At 39.2% G+C, this 21,874-nt stretch overlaps 1 protein-coding gene across 1 annotated transcript; it reads right to left on the bottom strand.

Moving 5' to 3' along the window:
* Positions 1-3,353: 3,353 nt before the first annotated feature.
* LOC139710147 (guanine nucleotide-binding protein subunit alpha-13-like) lies at positions 3,354-20,903 on the bottom strand. Its single transcript, XM_071622078.1, has 3 exons — positions 20,323-20,903; positions 7,367-7,417; positions 3,354-4,346 (listed from the first exon to the last, which is right to left on the bottom strand). Exons 1-3 carry the CDS (start codon positions 20,782-20,784, stop codon positions 3,777-3,779), a joined length of 1,083 nt encoding a protein of 360 aa, XP_071478179.1. The 5' UTR covers positions 20,785-20,903; the 3' UTR covers positions 3,354-3,776.
* Positions 20,904-21,874: the final 971 nt, after the last annotated feature.

The raw sequence follows: 21,874 nt of genomic DNA on the forward strand, positions 1-21,874 counted from the left end.
CATATTCGCTGACCAGTGCTATTCGTGGTTTTTAAAGTGGGCAATGAATGAATCCGGGCCCCCATGAATCCCCACGCTACCTGGTTTTTATTGTGCAGATACTGTATTAGAGACTTCTTGTGGCCCAAGCAAGATGCACTAACACGAAGAGATGGCACTTTTATGCCATTCAATTGTTACCTCACTCTGGAAGCAGCATTGACCTCCAGGGGTGACTGCACTTCTAGGCCCTAAAATGCAACATCAGGATAGCTATGCATTCCAAAACACATCACATGCAAGTTCAGTACACTTTGTTATCCTGTCAAATGATTCATATTGTTTGTTTTTAACTCGCTTAAAGTGGAAAAGCAACAATTCATAACTTTAGGGTCACTCTCAATATTACAGGCTTCTTTATCATCATTCAAATCATATCTGACTAACATCCAGGCTATATGAAAACAAACCATTTCACGTCAGTTTCAGCTCTTATTAGATTCTGGATAACTACCTTTCTGCTTCAGTGAACATACAGCTGTACATGTACCAAAGCTACTGTATAGCATTGTACTAAAAAAATGGATGAAAATATTATAAAAAAGTAAAATCAAAAAATGAATTGGGTTTTAATAGGTACAATCCTTCGGTGGAATAGAGGGCATCAATAAAAACATAAACAAGACATGGATGTCTGGGACATTGGACAAACATGAGATGTCACATTTTTCCAAAGAGTAAAAAGACCAGTGCAGTGGTTTCAACCAAGAGAGTAGGATTATTGAGAGAGGGTGGACCAATGTGCTTGGCAACTCCAACAACTGCATGTCTGGACGTGCACACACAAACTGAGACGAAGAATCAAGAGTTTTGGATAAAGCTGCCATCATGAATGTCATAGTAGTAATGTGGATAATGATAATGATAACAGTGAGAGTGATAAGAAGATAGAAATGACATAAACTGTGCAACATAGCATCTCCTCCCTCATCATGATGCTCAAAGCACTTTGATACGAAATCTCCATAGAACTTTTTGGTTTCAACGGTACTGTGCAAGAGAAGGTCAAATGATGCTATTGATTCCTACATGTATATTAAACTGAGAGATGATCAGATGCCCTTTTACCATGTTGTCCATATACAATGTACATGTACAATGTACTAAAAAATTTAATGCTTCCAGAGCTGGTCTTGAATTATTAAATGCCCTAAAAATGTCACCAAAGGTACCTGTAACTTCAAGAATCATATGATTCCACTGACCTTGAGTTCATCATGATGCAGTTGTGGATTTTTTATTATTTGTTTTTACCCAGAGAGTGTACAGTCTGATAATTCATGATCCTTGCATAATGAACTCGCAGTTTACTCGAAGTACTTGCATGCATAGCAATATCCATATTATACAGGTACACAAATACAGTACATGTATTATCATACTACATTTCTCATGTTATTGACAGTGTGATTCACAAGTCTGGACAAATTCATCACAAACTGATGTGATATGTATATAAAAAAAAAAGCAGGGAAAGAAAAATTAAACCGAGTGCTGTGGATTTGATTCTGTAACAGCTTGATATTTACATGAGTACAGAAAGCATTGATGAATGTGTCGTTTTCAAACAATTCTTTGCATACTGCACAGGTATGAACAGGTCAAAGGTTGTTCCTCTCTTCAAAAAGATGTCCACTTTGTTACACTTCACACGGAAATAAGAAAAGGACAAAGAAAGTGACTTTGTTCAGGGTATCCCATATCTCTCCTGCACCAATGAAATGTTCTTTTCGTTGTGCACTTTGAAGATATCAAGTCAGTACCCCATACAGTACAGGACATACTCTGGAATGACAGCAGTGATATGAGCAACAGAAACATTACAAATGTATATGTAATGAACTGAGAGAAGAGTGGACAAATCTAGGGTTAAATTTGAATGTGGGCAAGTACACTTGAAGAGGATATCATGACACATGTGTACATGAGCCATAAAGTTGCAATCTAGTGTCGTAGGTATCTTAACTGTGATGCAATTTGTGTAACTTTGCTTCTTCTGGTAGTGAAAAGATAGAACGAATACTCTGCTGCTGTTTATCCCCCCTAAATATGCTTGAAGGAATTGACTGCCTCCACCTTTTGAAAAACAAAAGAACAACAACAACAACAACAACAACAACAACATGTTTTTGATGTTCAGGCACTGAGCAGTGTCATAGAAAAACATCTTTGAATCTAAATGATAATAAAATCGTAGGCAATGCACAAGCAACAGCGTAGTAAAAAGACTACTCCAGCATTTTCATGATGCCCACGGTATATTCACTTAATATTGACTTCCACTGCTACCAAAGGTTGTGAGACCTGTATCACTCAAGTTCGGGACCATTTCATCAAAGTGCTATACTGTCATTTTGCTGCTTGCTTTCATTCAAAATGCTCTCTTTGGGGTAAATTCTTTGTTGTTTGGGAAAGCCTGCTTCACACTGCATCTCCGGTTTCCATACTTTCTTTTACACTGCTAAAAAAATTATCCTACAATTTGTACTTGAGCAAAACGGGAAAAAAAAAATTGCCGTGCAAGGACTACAATATAAAGATTTACTTGTTCCTGTGATCTGCTCACTATGCTTTACACTAAACTAATAAAATCTAGGATACAAAATTGTACGACTAAACCATTAGGTATTTTTGACTGCAAAGTACTCCACATGGTACAGTAAAATACTCTCTTCTATTCACACAGTTACATTACAGATGATTCTTAAAACAGCCAACTCCCACCCCATTCCCCCCATCCCCAATTCATAAATGGAAGAGTCACACTTGATCACACTTGGGAGGAAAATGAAAGAGCAAAAGTTTCCGAGCTGTCTTGAAGAGGGAAAGGGAAGAATCCTGGAGGATTTCATCCTGGGCATACCAGCATGCACAGAGAGGAGTTTTGTAGATGTTTGGTTGATGCAACAATGACGACCCAAATGTGACGCTAGGAATCTGCAGCGGATTCACTCAGTTGACCATACACATGTATACCAGTCTGGTCTCCAGGAACTGGTAGCTGCGCTAGTATGGTCAAGGATGGTCAACGCTGGTCTCAAAGTGCGAATGGCTACAATCATTGCTTCTCCATAATGCAATATGAATCTGCAAGTGGTGTTAGGCGAGCGAAGCCAGAAATCCAGAAGGCGGCAGAAATATCTGTTGGTCAGCAGTCAAACAGAAACCAAAGTGGCGAGTATGCCGAGGATATCCGTGGCATGACGCTGGTGTCTGATGTGTGAAAGGCATTTTTTTTTTGAAGATCAACATCTTCCACAAATTCAAAGAATGCAAAGCCTAGGTCTATGCAAGACAAGACAGTTGATTGCATTCTTTACCAGCTTTGCGAACACGCATCCTCCCCACCCACCATGCACATCATTCACGATCCTTGTAGTAAATGTGGCATATTGAACTGCTAACAGTCTTTATCAAGGAAGAAATGAAACACTGGAAAGAGTGTGTTTGATTCAAAGGCTAATGGTGGTGGCTTTGGTCGATCACAAATGTTCCAAAGAAATTGTTTGAGCATGATTTAAAAAAAACGACAAATCACCAAACTCTTCTCTTTTTCGACTAAGACAGAATATATATAAAATTCAGGAACAACAGTCAGTTTTGAGAAAAAAAGATTACTTGAAAGCTGACGTGGACTCGACAAAAGATGATCACGAATCCTCCATCAACTTGACACGATGCACCGACAAAGTTTGATAGATGTGGGACTAGGCACTAAGAGAGATGGACAGGCGACATCACTGCAGCATCAACCTGTTGAGGTTCTCGTGTAGAATGGTGTCCCGTACTGCGTGAAATACATATTTGATGTTGTCCGTGTCCACTGCCGTCGTAAAGTAGTGGAATAGTGCCTTGCTTCGCTCCCTGCGACGCACATCAAACATTTTGAGGATGAAATTTTGAACGTCATTGAGATTGCGCGGGTCTCCTTGGAAGTTGGGAAAGTAGTCCTTAATGCTGATGTGCTTGATTTTCTCCTCCAGTAAGTCTGTTTTGTTCAGGAAGAGGATGACGGAGATATTGGCAAAGCATTTGTGGTTGACGATGGTGTCGAAGATGTCGCAGGACTCCTTGAGACGGTTGGTGATGCGGTCCTCCATGAGCACCTGGTCGAACTCGCTGGATGAGGCCAGGAACAGGATGGACGTCACGCTCTCGAAGCACTGGAACCACTTCTGCCGCTGGGACCGCTGCCCGCCGACATCCACAAAGCGGAAGGGAACGTTCTTGATCTGGATGACATGCTCCTTGATGCCTTTTGTTGCCTTTCTGGAGTGAAGAATATCCTTCTGAGGGGGTATGTAGTCCTGTATATGAAAAGAAAATAAATTTACAGTGTAAATCAATATGTTATTTAATCACAATGCTTGAAATTATGGGATATCACTTTTCCTTTCTATATTCTTTCCAATGAGAAATCCATTGTGCAAATCCTCCTCACATGAATGAACACCTAGACTTACAAATCATACAAGTATATCCATGACCACATTCTATTTAAAATCGGCGCAACAAGCACGAAGGAGCTTGCAGAAATTACCTATTGCAACAAGAATTAAATGACTTTCATTCAGAAGTATACCTTATACATGATACAACTTGTATGCACAGTACATGTACATGTACAGTAGTATGCTGCATTATAGGTAATTTTGAATCCTACAGCACATGGAATTTCAACATTTTATTTCAATGAAGATAATGTGATGACCACTCCCACATGAAACAGAGGTCTCTGCACTTGTTCTCACAGATACAAAGTACAGAGGATATATGTTCAGTTTGACTCAATGTTCCCCCTGCATGAATCCCTCAAGTACAACTTGAATATTGTCAAAACTATTGCCCACTGGTCACCAATTATGAGCACTGCAAAAATATGCAGATCGCAATGATCTTGTCTGATAAGGAGGACAACCCAATCTTAGAGGGATGGTATAGTTTTCGTTGAGATGAGGATTTGGGTTTAAAACTTTTAACGAGATGATTAGAAACTACTTATATGAAATATCAAAGAGCATACAATTCTCAGAAGAATTCAAAGTTTATTTGATGAAAATCAGTTTTAAAATGTCTGAGATTTTAAAACACAAAGTAAAACAAAGTGGTCCTGATAAAAAGTGGGACTTACCTTTTATTTGGATCTCTTTGTTTCAAGATATCTCGGCCACTTCAAAACCAGTTTTCATCAAATAAACTTTGAATTCCTTTTGGAATTGTATGCTATTTCTTTTAAGTAGCTTCTAATTATCTCTTAAAAAGTTAAAACCTGAACCCCCATCTCAACCAAAATTATACCTTTCCTTTCATCCCTTGGTCTCCAGAAATGTTTGATCAATTTCAGCATAAGATATCATGTTTCCGTGTGGAGTTATGTGGAGAAAGAGTATGTATCTTTCCACATTAGGTACACTTTGTAGGGATTCTCCTTTAAAATATGATCTTTCATCTCAGCCCGCATCCATGGATCAGAATTCATACCGGGACAAAAGGAAATTGCTTGTGATCATATGGAACAGCTTTTGCATAGACACATAATATTACAAAGAGTAATAGTCTGGCCTGTCTGTCTATACCACAAATTGCTGCCATTCTCAATTTGCAGTCCTTCTTTCTTTCTTTTTTAAATGAAAGAGTACATTGTATAACATCAAACATAAACTTTATAAGCAATCACAGCAAGTGGACCTTGACCTTAACTGACATTATATATCTGAGAGAATCTTTTGAAAGCAGTCGAAGTAAATATTTAATTTGTTATCAACGGCTTTTGCAATGAACCTGATGACACACTTGCATTGTCTGCTACCTCACAACAGGTTTTAGCCTTGAACAAGAATCATTACTGCTCTTTTAGATATCTTTTAGATATTCCCCCCCCCCCCCAAAAAAAAAAAAAAAAAAGATCATATAATACACTGTACATCTATGATGTCAGGGTAAAAGCTATGACATGAAATATCACAGATGTAACAATGGAACATTCCCCTAAGTAATGCAATGACAACTTGATTTGTTTTAGTTTAAAATATACCGCAAGGAAACATACATCGTGTAGAAGACCAACAAAATTCCAATCTACGTACTACATGTACGTGTATTCACCATGTCGTGTGGCATTGCTGTTTCATGGCAATTGTAACAGAAGGGACCACCAATAAACCACGCTAATGTCCACAACAATTAAACAATATACTATAAAGGATATCACTGAAGAGTGTCCTGAAACCCACAAGTGAATGCACTGGTTCATATCAATACTTCTGTCAACATAGGCATTGGGGGGAAAGAGTGCCAACTTGAACTTTGGCACCCCAAGAGCATTTCTCCCGTGTATGTGCATGCGACTGTACTGCAGTATTTTCACTGGGAAGGAGGACTTTATCAACAACCTCACACCTGCCACCACGTGAGAAAAGCTAGCACGAGGAGCACTTGTGGTGTTACTGTGTCGCTTATAACACGTCTGATCCAGTGTGCAATAATGGTGAAGCTACACACAAATCATTGCAATATTTCAATTTTGTTTCATAAAGTGTACATGATCTCCTAGCACAAATCAAATCCCACAGACATACTGTGCATATAATATACATTTGTACACAACTTGATGGACAAAACTGTTTTCACTGTCATAATCAATAATCAAATTTGTTTTTCAATGCACATGAAAATTAGAACAATGAAAATGTCACTTAAGCTGTTAATGGATGGCTTTGGAATGAAATAGATGTTCTACCAAGAGTGTCCCATCATCACACAACTCACTGATCTGGACCAATGACCCTATGGACTGACCTTTGACCTCTAACAAAGTATGATGGAAATCTCTCTCCATAAATATTATGTATCCTTCGAACCAATTCCCACTGGACTACCTCCTTATGCTGAGTTATGGCCTAAAAATGAAAAGCTGACAATTTAAGCAAACTCCCTGTTTCCTTTCTTGCTATTGTACCAAATCATATCACCACTGGTCATTCTGAGCTTCATTTGGGACTAGAAACTGACATAAATAATAAGATCCCAATGACCTTTCACTTTCCAACCACATAACCTTTGTCATCTAAATAATTAACTGTGTATGAGAATCATTACTTCCAACAACAATGGCTATTCAGGCTTTACATTTTCTAGTCATGTATAATGTACCAGCAAGTGCATAGCTGTTGTTTTTTTGAATTCCTTTTCCACAATGCCGTGATGCCCTCAGTAAAATTCTTCACCAAAAATATTCTTTTCTTTGATTTCTCAGACTATTAGCAATATCAAAACAGGACATCACAACACAAGACAACTCAATTAATCATGCAAAATTATTCCATACCTTTCTTCCTATGCGGTCGATATCATCCAAGAAGTACTTAACAGAGTCAGCCTGTAAAGAAGAAAACAGAAAGAAGAGAAATAGACTCTTTATACAATGTAAGTACCATCTGACAATGGAAATAACAACATGGTTAAAGTTCGTTATACCAAAGGTTCATAATTCTGAAAAACGAAATGAGGTTGATTAATCTGAAAATAGAATAAGATTCATTATTTCAATGGTTCGTTAATCTGAAAATGAAAAATGGTTTGTTATTGCGAAGGTTCATTTCCAAAAACAGAATAAGATTCGTGCAATTCTGAAGGTTTGTTAGAGTGTATACATACCCTTCTCTTTTTCCTTTTTGTTTTGTTTTTTTCGGGATTAAGGAACCTTTGGAATGACAAACCCATTTTAATTTTCCTGATTAATGAACCTTATAATTGTAGGTATTATACAGAATTTGTGTGTTTCGGAATAAAGAACCTTTGGAATTGCAAACTAAATTACAGAACCTTTGGAATAGGGAAAATACCCAACAACAACATTTGCAGAGGAACACTGAAATGATGTCATATGAGTGACAGATAAATGAAGAGTTAAGCAGGCACAGATGAAAGTTACGGCCAGCTCAATGAGGGGGATTCATTTAATGTGACATGTTTCACTGAACACTGTCAAGCTGTCTTTAACAGAGCTACAGCGTACAACTCGTACTTGTAATTAGCATTAAATTTAGCTCATTCACAAACACTGAAAAGGCTTGACTTGAATCCTGATCCAAATCACACACACATGTGCGGGCAAAAAACAAAAAAACAAAAACAAAAATGTGATCTGAACCCTATTTAAACAATGAGTGAAAAAAAAGTGACTCCAAATCGCACCAGTTTGAGCAAGGCCAAACTGCGCATGCGCGAGTCTCACAGTTTGACTTGACTTTTATCTGCTTAAAAGGGCAAATACAGTATGCAATAATCTTCAGCCCCACCCACAAATGTACACACAGACACAAACACACACGAGTTGCAAATAAAGGCAACAATACTCCAAATAATGCCTTTTCTGAGTCATTATGATGTAGCAAGCACTCCTCCTTCCTGTGTTTTTTTTTATATTGGTAGCAACTGGCATTTCATACAGCTGCTGCTGGCCTTCACAATCTAACTAGCCTTCTTCCAGACTTGCCCTGCATCAGGGACACTGAAGGTGTCCCCTGTGCAACAGGTGGTATCTAAACAATACATCCTGACACTTCAGTGACAGAGCACCTTGTTCTACCAGACCAAACTCTCATAGTGATTGATGATATCCTGTATGGTACACTTGTACATGACTCTGAGCCTGGCTGAGCACACACACACACACACATGTGTACACAAGAAAAAGTCTAGAGACTGCAGGTAGTGCCCCTATAATTTTCTCCTGATTCATCATCTTGACAGTTGAAGTTGGCTGCCAAACTTGTGTTGAGGATATTTTGTGTCAAGCCACAGTGTCGCGTATTAATGTGACAAAATGTAGCAAGCTTTCTTGCCAACACAAGCTACAGCTGTACAATACAGCTGTACATGTGCATACAATGTACAAGTTTGTTTATCAATGTACACATCGACATGTACAAAATTGTAGTCTCAACTGTATTGAGGGTGATCCAAAACTTGAAATTTTAGCATGTTGCATGAATTAAAACTTTTCGATACTGTCCATGAACGTACAGCTGTAATAATATTGCTGCAAAATGAGCGTAAAGAGTGTACTCTACATTGTATGAATGTACAGCTGTACAGGTTGTAGTGTCTATGCTGTTCATATTGACAAGACTTCAATTATAATGGGCTTTAGGACTCTGGAAGCTCAATAAAGAGTCTAGATGCTCTCTGGAGCCATCTTATGCAGCCTACAATAAAAATTCTGATCATTTGACAGCATTTAACAAGCTGCAAAGTTTTAGATTACAAAAAGGAAATACAGAGGGGAAAACTACATGTATTACATTGTAGTTCATCCCATACACGTTCACTCAAAATAAACTTCCAATTTTTATACAGTAGGCCTATATTATATATGAAAGTGAATTCATGCACACTGCTTTTAAAAAATCTTCAATCTTGGGTTTCCTTTCACATTTTCTCACAGGCATGAGAGATAATTTGTAGCGTATGCAGAACAGGGTATGCATCCGGGTATGACTCCAAGAAATTACATGTATATGTACTGCATTATGATGCTATGTCAGTAGTGTACAACCATTTATGTGTACATTGTATGTACTTTGGTTGTTGTACAACCCCTTCCCAAAGAGATATCGGGCAAGTGGCAATTATACAATGCACACACATGTTACAGTCGCTGTATGCTGAAAGTGAGGAAGATACTGACTACCAGATACTAAAAAGCAGAATGCTTCAACATGCATACTGCAACAGACTCTTTGGTAATGGTATAAAGCCTGGTACCATGTACACACGTGTACAATGTACAATGTAACTGCAAAATTTGTATGCCGGTGAATTTTTACTAGCTACAGAAGTACTTGTGGTGTACATGTACCAGAATGCCATGTGTACGCAGCAATGCAATAGTGCTTCAGAGCTTCCCAGCACAAACTTTCCTTGCTGAACTTCATTGGTCAGCAGCCCCATCATACATGTATGACTGCACACTCTCTCTCTTTCCACTGCACACCAGCTCACTCCATTACACACTGGAATCACCAACCCCAATACAGCTGGCATTCGTGCATCCGTCAGGAAAACATTGCGGCTTTAGTGCCCACTGAAGCTTTATTGCCCAAAAGACCCAAAGCTCCTTACCAAGTGCTGTTAAAAAAAAAGCAAAGAGGTATCACAAAATATCAAAGGCCCCTGTTACACGTGAAAGTCGGCCTCAGGCTACGGGGTAGCTCCTAGTGGTCAGCCTGAGGCGGGTTGGTGAACCATTTATACATGAACTTAAGGCTGGTTTAAGCGACAGCTCTATTCTGAACTACATGTACATGTATAGTCAGCCTTGCTTAGGTCGACCTTGCACAGGTCGAATAATCGCCTAAGTCAAAGGTCTCTTCAAGTCCTCTTCTCTTTATATTCTATTGATTTTAATTCCTCATAAAGTCAAATTTTCTCTTAGATGGAGCTATTTCTTCAGTCCAAATAGATTCGACTTAGGCAAGGTTGACTGTAAAAATTGTATGTTTACACATGGGCTGGCTTCAAGTTGCCTTCCCTGCCCCAGGAGCACCCCTTTAAAAAACAATTTGTGCAGTATTTGGTTTTAACACAATCGTACTTGTACACCTGTCCTGTGTAACGTGTATCTTAACACGGTTTTACATTCACACTTGCACTTGTTCCATCATTACAACGTAAGATACACTATCTGTTCTATTGTTTTGCCATTATGTTCAAAAGGGAACAGTAGCAGAGATACAACAGATCAGCACATACAGTTGTACAGGTCCTCCAATGCACATTGATACAAAGTGTAGGCCTACTGTCTGTGATTTAATTTGTTGCCTGCCAATGGTGTACAATGTACTGTACTTCTGTACATTAGTATAAAGTACAAAATGTATGGTATCATAAAAAAAAACAGGAAATTTCAAGTGATGTCTTGACTGCATACACATGTACAATTGTATACTGCAATTTGTGATTACAGTCCGACCTCTCCTATAGACTATCCAGACATGTCGGGACCAGCGCTGAAAGGAGCTCCGCCGTTTTTGCTGCCGATTTACATGCTTTTCCCCCACTGACTTACATGCTTTTCCCCCACTGACTAACACTAGCCCCTAGGGATTATCATTTTTGTCATTTCAAGTTCGGTGCTAGTGTTAAATAGCATTGCTGAGCGAGACCCACATTTTAATATGTCCATATTAAAGTAGATGCACATTTTACGTGCAAGGTCTATGCTAATGCAATGGTCGCCCACGTACAGTAACAGACACGAACACTCTAGACATGGCTTCATAAATCTGAGCCTGGGAGTAAAATAAAGATAGTAGTTTTTCAAAAAAGGGATGAAATTTGTGGAATTTTGATCTGTCTTCCTAATCATGTGTCTAAAACTAAGCAGTCATAGCTACATCTTTTGATATTTGACTTTAACTATGAGTTCGTCTCGCAATTCCCACGGACTTCGCAGTGGTGTGATGCTAGTGCCGTGTGATCAATAATTTTGGTTGGAATCGCTTCGTTAATCTGAATGTTTGTGTTGGAGCTCGATGGCAGTTGGAAGGGAGATAGCACTAGCACTAGCACTAGCACTAGCACCGAACTTGAAATCACCCACTGTACTGGTAACATAGTATTCTAGTCAGAGGCTACAGATTTCCATTTATAGTTATTGTACTTCTCAAAATTTATTGTGTAACCTGTACTGTGCTGTACTTGTTGTACAAGCAATACATTGTAGTACAAGGTGTAATCATTGTACAGCTTGGTTGCACATTCAGACACTGTTTCAGGAAGCAGGCCACTACTGTAAGAGTGGATATTTTCGCGCGACGAATTTTTCACGCTCGGCAGGGTAAGAAGAGTTTCGCGTGTTTTTAATTCAGGGCAAGTCCAAGATAACACGCGCGTTACGTATGGGACATTCAGAGACTTTTATGACCTGAAAAATAGTGTTAATGGCCTTTGATCATATTGAACTTTATCATGGTGATTGATATCTAGGAGAAGTATAATTATGTAAAAAATTGAGAAAAATGATCTTGACAATTATATTCTAGAAGAGAAAATATGTGCCGTTACGTATGGGACCAGAAAAATTTTGTTTTTTTGAACATTTTTTTCAACCTCAAAACTCTCTGAAAGTATTTCATTCTACAACTTGTAACTCACTGTGATGAAAGTCACAACACTCAAGATTATCACAGGTAAGTTTTATGTCATTAGGCAAAAAGCTCTAATTACAGGTTCTAATTAAAGACGGACATGACGTGTTACGTATGGGACAGTTACGTATGGGACACTTTGTCCCCCTTTCATTTAGTGTGTAAAGAACCATGTTTATGGGTATTTCACATAATTATTGAAGTAAAATCAGTTGAAACTACTCAAATACTGATCCAGATTGTCAAGGAAACAATATTCCCCATATAGTGTATTCACCATCATAGTCATATTCAATCATATTCTTATATTTTTATGACCAACCTGAGTATGCATGCCCTTTGTCCCCCATTCGTTTAGTGTGTGGAGAACCATGTTTATGGGTATTTTGCAAAATACCCATAGGTAAACAAATTTTTGCATAACTATTGAGGTGGAATCAGTTGAAATTACTCAAATACTGATCCAGATAGTCAAGGGAACAATATCCCCCAAATATTTACCATCATAATCATATTCAATCATATTCTATATTTTTAATGACCAACCTGAGTATGTACATGTATGCCCTATTTTTATTAGGATGGTTACTACTAAAAAATTGAATAGTTTAAAGTGTTTACTTCCATTGATGAAGGGCAGTTTGCAATTTAGTTTCAATAAAAGACAACTTGACACAAGAAATATTAATCCTAATAGATGAGCAATACCTGATGCGCAGAGAATTCCAGTAATCGAGTAGATGTATGATGTCTGTCTAGCAGTCAGGTCATTGATTTGAGTCACACCTCAGTATGTATACCCATGAATTTTGTTGTGGCTACTATTGAAAACTGAATAAGGACATTTTGTGTATCACTTGCAATAAAAAAAAATCATTTCACTTTTTTTTTTTGATATCACAACCGTTTCAAATTGGATCTCCATCAAATTAACTTTGAATTCCTCTAGTCTTAGAATTGTATGCTCTTTAGTAATTCATATTACTTAGTATTGGTTTCCAGTCATCTCATAAAATGTTGAAAACTGAATCCCTATTTCTTCATAAATTATACCATCCCTTTAATGCTGATTTTCATAAGTGTATTTTGCCCTCTTCCCCTCCCCCTTTCTGAAAATTTGTTCAGTCAAGTACATGTATTGTTTCAAGTGTCTATAACTCAAAAAGTATCTACAAAGTCGGGATACTTTCTTCAGGATGATTGACCATTTGTGTACTGAGAGACCTTCCCAGCTACAACATGTAGCTACATGCATTTACATGCTATGAGGATGTCCCATACGTAACGCATTTGTCCCAAACGTAACATTATTTCAATGCCTAATAAAAAATATTTCTTTTACTGTTTTTTCTTTTTTCTATAATATTTAATTTCTCTAAACAATAAATTAGAACTTTCCAAAAGGGCATTCAAATAACCTTAGCAATTTCAGAAAAAACCTAAAAAAATGACCTCATTTTGTTACGTATGGGACATCTCATGATAGGACACGAGCTAATTTGCATTATAATCATTTGCATAATCCCTAAATTTTCATACCAAGTTAAACTATTTGATGAACTTATTATGTCCACATATTAATCAAATATCATTTGCTTTCCTTTGAATAAATATGAATTTTTATACAACCTTGTAAATGTCCCATACGTAACGCTGTGTTTTACATTTATACAAATAAAGCCCTTGAAATTTGCATAAATTTACATAATATCATTTTTTCCTCCATGGAAATCAAAACTTCAACTCATAAGCTTCAAAATGATACCAAATATGTCAATATTGAGCAAAGATGAAATTTTGCCTTCTGAGGGGACCTTACAATGTATCTTGGACTTGCCCTTCAGCGGAATCAAGGCATCAACTACTGGAACATAAGGCAAGCAAAAATATTCGCATGCTTTCATTTTCGTGCTAGTTTCTGGTTGTGCGAAAATGTCCACCTTTACAGTATCATACACTCTCCACAATGCTGGATAAATGTACAATGTACATGTGCCAGGTACGTATAGTGAGGTACCCGCACCTCGTCTGGGGTCCTAAAATCGTCACCCTGCGTAAAATTGCTACAAGCACACTGAACAAAAATGTACATGTACGCCTGTTACTACATGTACATGTATGTGTAGTATGCGTGAAACTTTCCAGGGTTACCACAACCAAGCAAATTGAAAACTGAACAGTTTTTCTTGAAAATCTAAAATTTATATAAAGAATACATGTTATCAGATCATCACGGCCACCCGCACAAGTACATCTTTTACGTGCTTTGTACATGGGAGCGCGGGGTGGCGAGGTGTGGGCCCCTTCCTTAGCGCACAACTATTCCGCATCTTTCGCGTTTGGCGACGATAGCTGCAAATTTCCGATATCAATCATTAAACTTGAGGAGTTTCCATTGGAATCTTCAGCATTTTTCCTAAATGTTAGAGGGATTTCATAGAATTTCAGTGATGTAATATGATTTAAACATGCATACGTTGTTATACAAATGATGCACAGGATAGAGTGCGTTAGTGGAGGCGTATAGCGCACTCAAGGGTATTTACAATTGTGAAACATGCACGAGGCGAAGCTGAGTGCATGTTGCACTACATTGTAAATACCCGAGAGTGAGCTGCATCTCCACTAACGCCATGAAATAATCCTATGCATCATTTGTTTTATAAAATGGGTCGAAAACTAACAGCATTTTTCACGTACCTTTGTGGGTCACTACCACTCAGCTACATGTAGCACTCGCTCGATAGAGTCGAGTCAAGCACGTATCTACGTCGCACTCGGATATCCCGCCATGTACTGTACGTATATAAGAGTACTGTATACGTACGCCACATAATATGTCATGCACACACACAAGAAAGGCCGGCTGGCAGCCCGAACTAGAAGTTGTTTACAGGATTGACAGCGCATATAGTAGTGCGCGACGCACTTGTAACAACTGATTGAGTGCGCACTGGTACTGCAGTGCAATGGTACTAAAGTAATCAAAGCCCACGTGACTCATTTCAGCGCTTCTTATTGGCTACGTTCTTGAACCCATTTTATAAAAACATTTAACTACAATGACGAGGTGCGGGTCACTCAAGAATGTTGTATGTATAACTTTTCATGTTTTATGACCACTGGGTGCATTTACTTGTAAATCCCATTACATTGTAACTGTGTGTAAAATGCTCGTAACTAGAACAGTGTCCGTGAACTCAGTAGAGGATTTGTACATTGCAGGTGTCAGGGGGTCAGACAATAGACATGTACAGTACATCCAGCCTGCAAACATGTGTGCAATACAAATGGCACTGGAGGGGAATACCCCTCTCAAGACGAAGTGGGGACACTTCCTGTCTGACTAGACTAGCCAGGAACAGACTGCACATTATTTATCAGTAAAAACAATAGGTAAAATTGTATAATGTACAAAATGTAACTTGCTCAATGATAACCATCAACAGTACCATGTTTAACAGCTTGCAGAGGGTACATTCTGAGATGCCCCACATCAACACAATTCATACAATGTAGTCATATGACACAATCATCTTGTTGGAAACCATTTGCCAGTTACACCCTGGGGTGGTATTGTGAGCCCTTTTAAAGGAAACGTCCACCTTCATAGACATGTGGATTGAGTGAATGCAGCAATATTAGTAGAAAACATCAGTGAGAGTTTGATGAAAATCGGACAATCTGTTCAAAAGTTATGAATTTTTGAAGTTTCTGTGCAGTCACTGCTGGATGAAAAGACTACTACAGCTTGTGATGTCACATACGGATGTGTACAACGATATAAAGAAAATATAAAGAAAATTCCACATATTTTCACTTTTCTCCCTGAATAAAAGGTCATTTGACTTCCCTCTTTCAGAAGGCAAGGAGAATTATATTACCCTTAAAGGGGATTAGTAGGGCAGATATGTAACAAAAATTGGTCGAAATGCTCACATCCGGCGGAAAGTATGAAATTTTGCATATATATTGGGGTATTTGGGGGCGCTGATTTCAAATATTGCTGGATCCAAGAGATCTGACCACCGGGTCGGCCGCCATTTTGAATTCCAATATGGCCGCCATGACAAAACAAATTCAAAGATCCCTGTCTTCAGTTCTGAATTACCTGTGGCACCAAAATTTGGTACACATGAGCGTTTTGACACATTGAATTTGATGACAGATTGATTTGGAGTGTCTGACAAACATCGAATGGCCGCCATTTTGAATTCCAATATGGCCGCCTCGAGGAAATATTGAAAATCCCTATCTCGGTTTCTAAGTGGTGAGTGACCCTGAAATTAGGTGTAAACAAGTATTTTAACATACTCAGTTAAAATATTAACTGATGTGATGTGTCTGACAAACGCAATGTCTGCTATTTTGAATTCCAATGTGGCTACGAAGACAAACATCACGACTAACATTCACGGGCATGTCAAAAAGTGCAGCAAAAAGGAAGCATAATGCTCATTTCACTGACGTCACAATGTAAATACAGCAGCGCGCACTCTATCAGTTACAAATGCGCGCTCAATCAGGCAGCCTAAATTACAAACCCGAGATAGAGATTTTCAACACTCCAACATGGCAAATATGTATAAAAAATCAAATTGGCTGCCGTGCAGCTTGTCAGACATATCAAATAAGTCTGTTATTGAAGTCATCATATCACCATGCTTTTACATATCAAATTCCAATGGCTAATGTCATTCAGAACTGAAGATAGGGATCTTTGACGGCGGCCATATGGGAATTCAAAATGGCGGCCGACCCCGTGGCCAGATCTCTTGGATCCGGCAATTTTTTAAATCAGCACCTCAAAATACCCCTATATGCAAAATTTCATACTTTCCGCCGGATGTGAGCATCTTCTGTATCTGCCCCACTAGATGGCTAGTAACTGATCAGTGGGAATCAGTGGGAATGCTGGGGGATGATTGTTCCAATCCTTGTGGGATTCATTTAAGAGTGGGCATTATATATCTATTGTTGTGTGAAAATTATTTGCTTCAGAATGGTCTCATATTCAAGTAATGTTTAGTGTTTAACATTTCCAGGTTAGCATGCCTGTACAGTGACGGGGCGATCGTTAGCGGGCCATTAACTGTACATGGTACAGCATACAATTTCCCTCAGCGTGTTCTTGGTTGCAAAGAAGAGACCAAATAAATCTAACTGATATTCTCACATTAACATTTCGCAAGAATTACATCTATCATCTCGGGGTGGAGGAATTTGGCAAATTTTGGACAAGATTAGATGAAAGCAAGAGATTATTTAGCCTTTTGACAAGGCCTTGTGGCTGAATAAGAGACTAACTGCCAGGAAAGTGAATGAAAGGCCAAGTGGTGCAGCCAGGAGGTCTTTTTAAACCTGACAAGAATTTCTTACACTGTAGTTTGTATCTTGAACCATGTTTCTTGTTACGAACAGTGTCATGTGCATTGGAAACAGAAAATAACCCAATATCCCAGAAATGTACAATGTCCCTTTACTGTAGTGTAATGCCCGTACAACTGTATCTCATTTGTACAAGGTTGTACATACACTGTAGGGAGACAAATTGAATAAAAACTCATACCTCATATATCTTCAACAATCTGCTTTTATAAACGTATAGTTTGTACGTGTACAGTAATCTGTCTTTACATTGTATTTACAGTGTACTGTAGTTGTATAACAACCCAGCAGTGCACTACCAGTAATGCTAACACATGTAACACTTAAGACAGATGCAAAGAAATTCTAGATGCCAGCAAAAGTTACAGTGTCGGTAGTGTCTATTATTGCATGTAATGTTAGACTGCCTTTGGGGGCAGGTGCTTGGTTTTCTGCGGTGTAACAGAGCAAGTCTTCCATAATTTGACCATAGCCCCATCCAAAATTTGACCGCCAGTTACAACTTGTATGTGTGAAACCTACATGTAGTCTGCTTATGTGTGTGGATGAATTTTGACATGGGAGGTCAAACCTTGCTACAAGTGTACAGGTTTCTTTTTTTACAATACTGTACATGTAGTATTGTCAAGCAAGCTGCCCATAATTCAACCAAAATGATGTCCAAAATTTGACCGCCTGCTACATTAAAGAAACCTCTGCTTTTGTGCATGGTTGAACCTTGGTACGGGAGGTCAAACCCAGGTGCGGGTGCCGAAAGATATGTGAAATTTTAGTCATACTGAGTACGGTAGCAATCCTGGTGATGCAATGTGCCGGTAATGCCATGGTATCGCCATTGTTACATTTAAATACGGTACGAAACCACGTTGAGGACCACAGTACTCTCCTCATGGCTCATCTCAGACCGAGCCACTGGTTAAAACTTACTGGTAGTGGTACTGTATGATAGCTGTAGTGTGGCCTTGCATTTGGCTCCAGTCCATTACACATAATGTAATGTTAAAATGTACCTGCCAGTGTGTGGTGATGTGATGTTACCTGGCCTAGAGTCTACTTAACATACTTGTAAGCCTAAGGGGCTAAGGAATGAGGGAGTACATTTGTGATTGTATGCTACTTTTGCCTTGTAGTTGTACAAATTAGATATATATGTAACATCAATCATTCATGTCAGTCCGGGAAACCCACTCACGAGGGTAGTTCCTGCTCATAAGGATCAAGGACCCCTCCGCCTCGTGAGCACCCCGGCCATGCTCATACACGGTTGTAAGGCCCCCAGGGCGAGCTGCTCATGAGGCCCCCGGTTCGACCTCACTTCTCATTCATCTCACATCTGACATATGAATTGGCGCAACTTCGCACAGTGATTTTTTGTTGCACACACATGTCCACTCTCCATGATGAAAAGAAGAAAAAAATCTGTCGGCACTTTTTAACAGAAAATAGAGTTTTAATCAACCGATGTGTAGCGACAGCATCCAGTGCAGACAGCGTGCAAGCCATGCAAAGCTGTGGGATTTTCAGAGCGAGCTTGCACACGCACATGAGGAGATTTCATTTTGTACATAGCGTTTTATTGCATGGTTTGCGCACTGTCTGCCCTGGATGCAGTGGGACGCTAGCATGAAAGGCGCCCAAAGGCTAGTGGACAGTGGAATTCACAAAAAAAGTGAACAACCCCTACAAAGTGATTAGTCTGCTGACAAATTCAAGTACCCACCTGGACTACTGTATACGCCATATATTTCGCGAGTCTAAATTTTCGCAAATCGGGAATTCCCGACGATTTCGCAAGTGGTTAAATTCGCAATCATGGAGTCCTGTACTGAACGGAGAAATGTACACGCATACGTCATATTCACATCGGGATCAGAGTCAACATTTTCGTGTGTCTTTAATTTCGCGAATAGCACCAGACTCGCAAAATTCACAAAAATAAAAACCTCACGAAATATTCGGTGCATACAGTAACAGTTACTCTACCAGTGTGGGATAGTAATTTGGAATACACCAATTACTACTATGCACAAGATCAGGTTCGTTCTGGTTTTATTTTTCTAAGAATCTTTATAAAATGATGTCAGACTTCAGCTTTGTGTGGTGAGACTGAGAGGTGAGAGCCGCAGAAATCGAGTCGGATCAGGCTGATTGTAGGTGCGGCAGCCCTGCATTGTCATTGAACGAACCCGCTGGCGCCTGCTGTGTTTCGATGGGTCACTAGACGTCTACACATCGGTTGATTAAAAATCTGTCAAAAAGCAAAGTCAGAATTGTTCTTCTTTTCATCATGCAGAGTGGAAATGTGTGTGTAACAAAAAATCACCGTGCTGTGCGAAGTTGCTCCAATTCATTATATGTCAGATGCGAGATGGATGAAAAGTGAATTGGGGCCTGGGAGCATCATGAGCATGGCCAGGGTGCTCATGAGGTGGAAGTGTAAATATGACTAGCAATTATACTGAGTGGGAGCACCCCTCATGAGTGGGTTTCTCATACTTCCTTACAGTTCTAGGCCTAACGTTAGGCACCCTACAAAAGTGTACTTGTCTTGGACCAAGCTGTGTGTTGCTGTTTCTTTTGCTGGTGTCAAATGTCACTCATGACAGTCATGTCTAGTGTCTTAAGTGATGATGTAAATTAAACTTGTTAGGCACTTACTGTTAAATTTAATTAAACGTTAGATTTGCCAGATTAGTAGATATACAGCTGCTGTAGTAGACACTAGTCATGACCAGTTACTCACCACCTGAAATTCTCGTCTCCGCTGGAAGGCCGTTTGGATCCCACTGTCCTTCCACAGCTCTTTGCAGGGTTGTACATACTGGGCAAAACCTGATGGTTCTAATGTCATTGTACTATCGTGACTCATGACAGCACTTGCATACTTCTCGTTAGAAGGGTCGCCCCATGGTATCTCTAATTTGTCACGAGCGTCCGCTAGCACTTTCATGCCTTTGATAATGTTGCCATAGATAATCATACGGAACTCTCGTATGTCCTCGTCTGAGAAATGCTGCCCGTGGATGATTTTCATCTGCTTTAGAAAGGTACTCTTCCCACTCTCGCCAGCCCCAAGCAGCAGGACCTTCACTTCCTTTCGGCTGTTGGCCTTGTCTCTTTGCAGTTGTTTGTCGATAGCCCTACTTTTACTCAAGCTCTCCTTCTCCTCCTGCGATAAGCAGCAGGTTAGAAGAATCCCTGCCATCTTGGTCTGCCAATCTGTTCATTCACTTCGTATGATCCAGCAACAGTAATGAACTCCAGACTACGATAACTTGCCCCAATACACACCTACATACAGCGAGTAATTCTTGATTGCAATGCATAATGTATGTCGACTGTACTATGGTTCGACTGTACGCTGTGTGCGTGTGATATACAATCGCGGTTCTAATTGCACGTCACGTCAGTCGCATAAACTGACAGTACTCTGCAGTCCAGTCGAACAACTCGCCCCTTTTTCTCGACGCCCACAGCGCGCAGCATTCAGGGAGTATTTCGATTACACATCATTATAGAGCACCGGAAAAAACCCCTCAGAAATCATTAAGATTCTCTTTATTTTTCAGCAGCAGTTGGAAAGACTTATTTGATTTCATGGATGACAAAAGCAACAAAAGAGGAAAAGTAGAAATTCAGCAGGTTGGGTTAATATTAGCCCGACAGACCCCATGTGAAGCGACAGGGCTGTGTAGCAACTATAGGTCAATGTAATTATTTTGATTTTGCACCTTCCATCTTTTTTTTTCTTTTTTTTTAGGCGAGTCTGATTTAAAAAAAAAAGACATGAGGGACGCAATATACAGGAAAATATAAATACATAAATGCGTCTAAATATAATTAAACTATTTACCCTCATTCATCAAAAGAAACTGGGATACTGAGTGCACTATGCCTATAATTATGACAAGTGAACTCTGTGAAAGAGCCAATATCGCAAGCACAAATTATTTGCAATTAATATCACAACACATACCACATGAATGTGGTGAGCATAGGCCTATCTTTGGAGACGGTGCTCTCATGCACTCCCTGCAGCTCCCTCGATCCTTGCTACAAAGTCGAAGAGTTTATCAAACATTCCACACAAACTGTAAAATAACATCTAAATTGCTTTTATTCACATTAGTTGAGCAAATCAAAGTGGCTCTATATAAAATTATGTTCATTTCAGTAAAGTGAGTCATGATGTACAGACGTAAAAATCACGTACCAACGTTTGGCGAGTATAAAAAAAGAGAGGCCGATTATTTTGCTGGGCGAATAATCATTGGTGAATAAATTTCGACACTCGT

Source organism: Diadema antillarum, unplaced genomic scaffold (assembly GCF_040938485.1).
Source record: "Diadema antillarum isolate AM-2024a unplaced genomic scaffold, OU_Dant_1.0 seq00001504_RagTag, whole genome shotgun sequence".
Lineage (NCBI taxonomy): Eukaryota > Metazoa > Echinodermata > Echinoidea > Diadematoida > Diadematidae > Diadema > Diadema antillarum.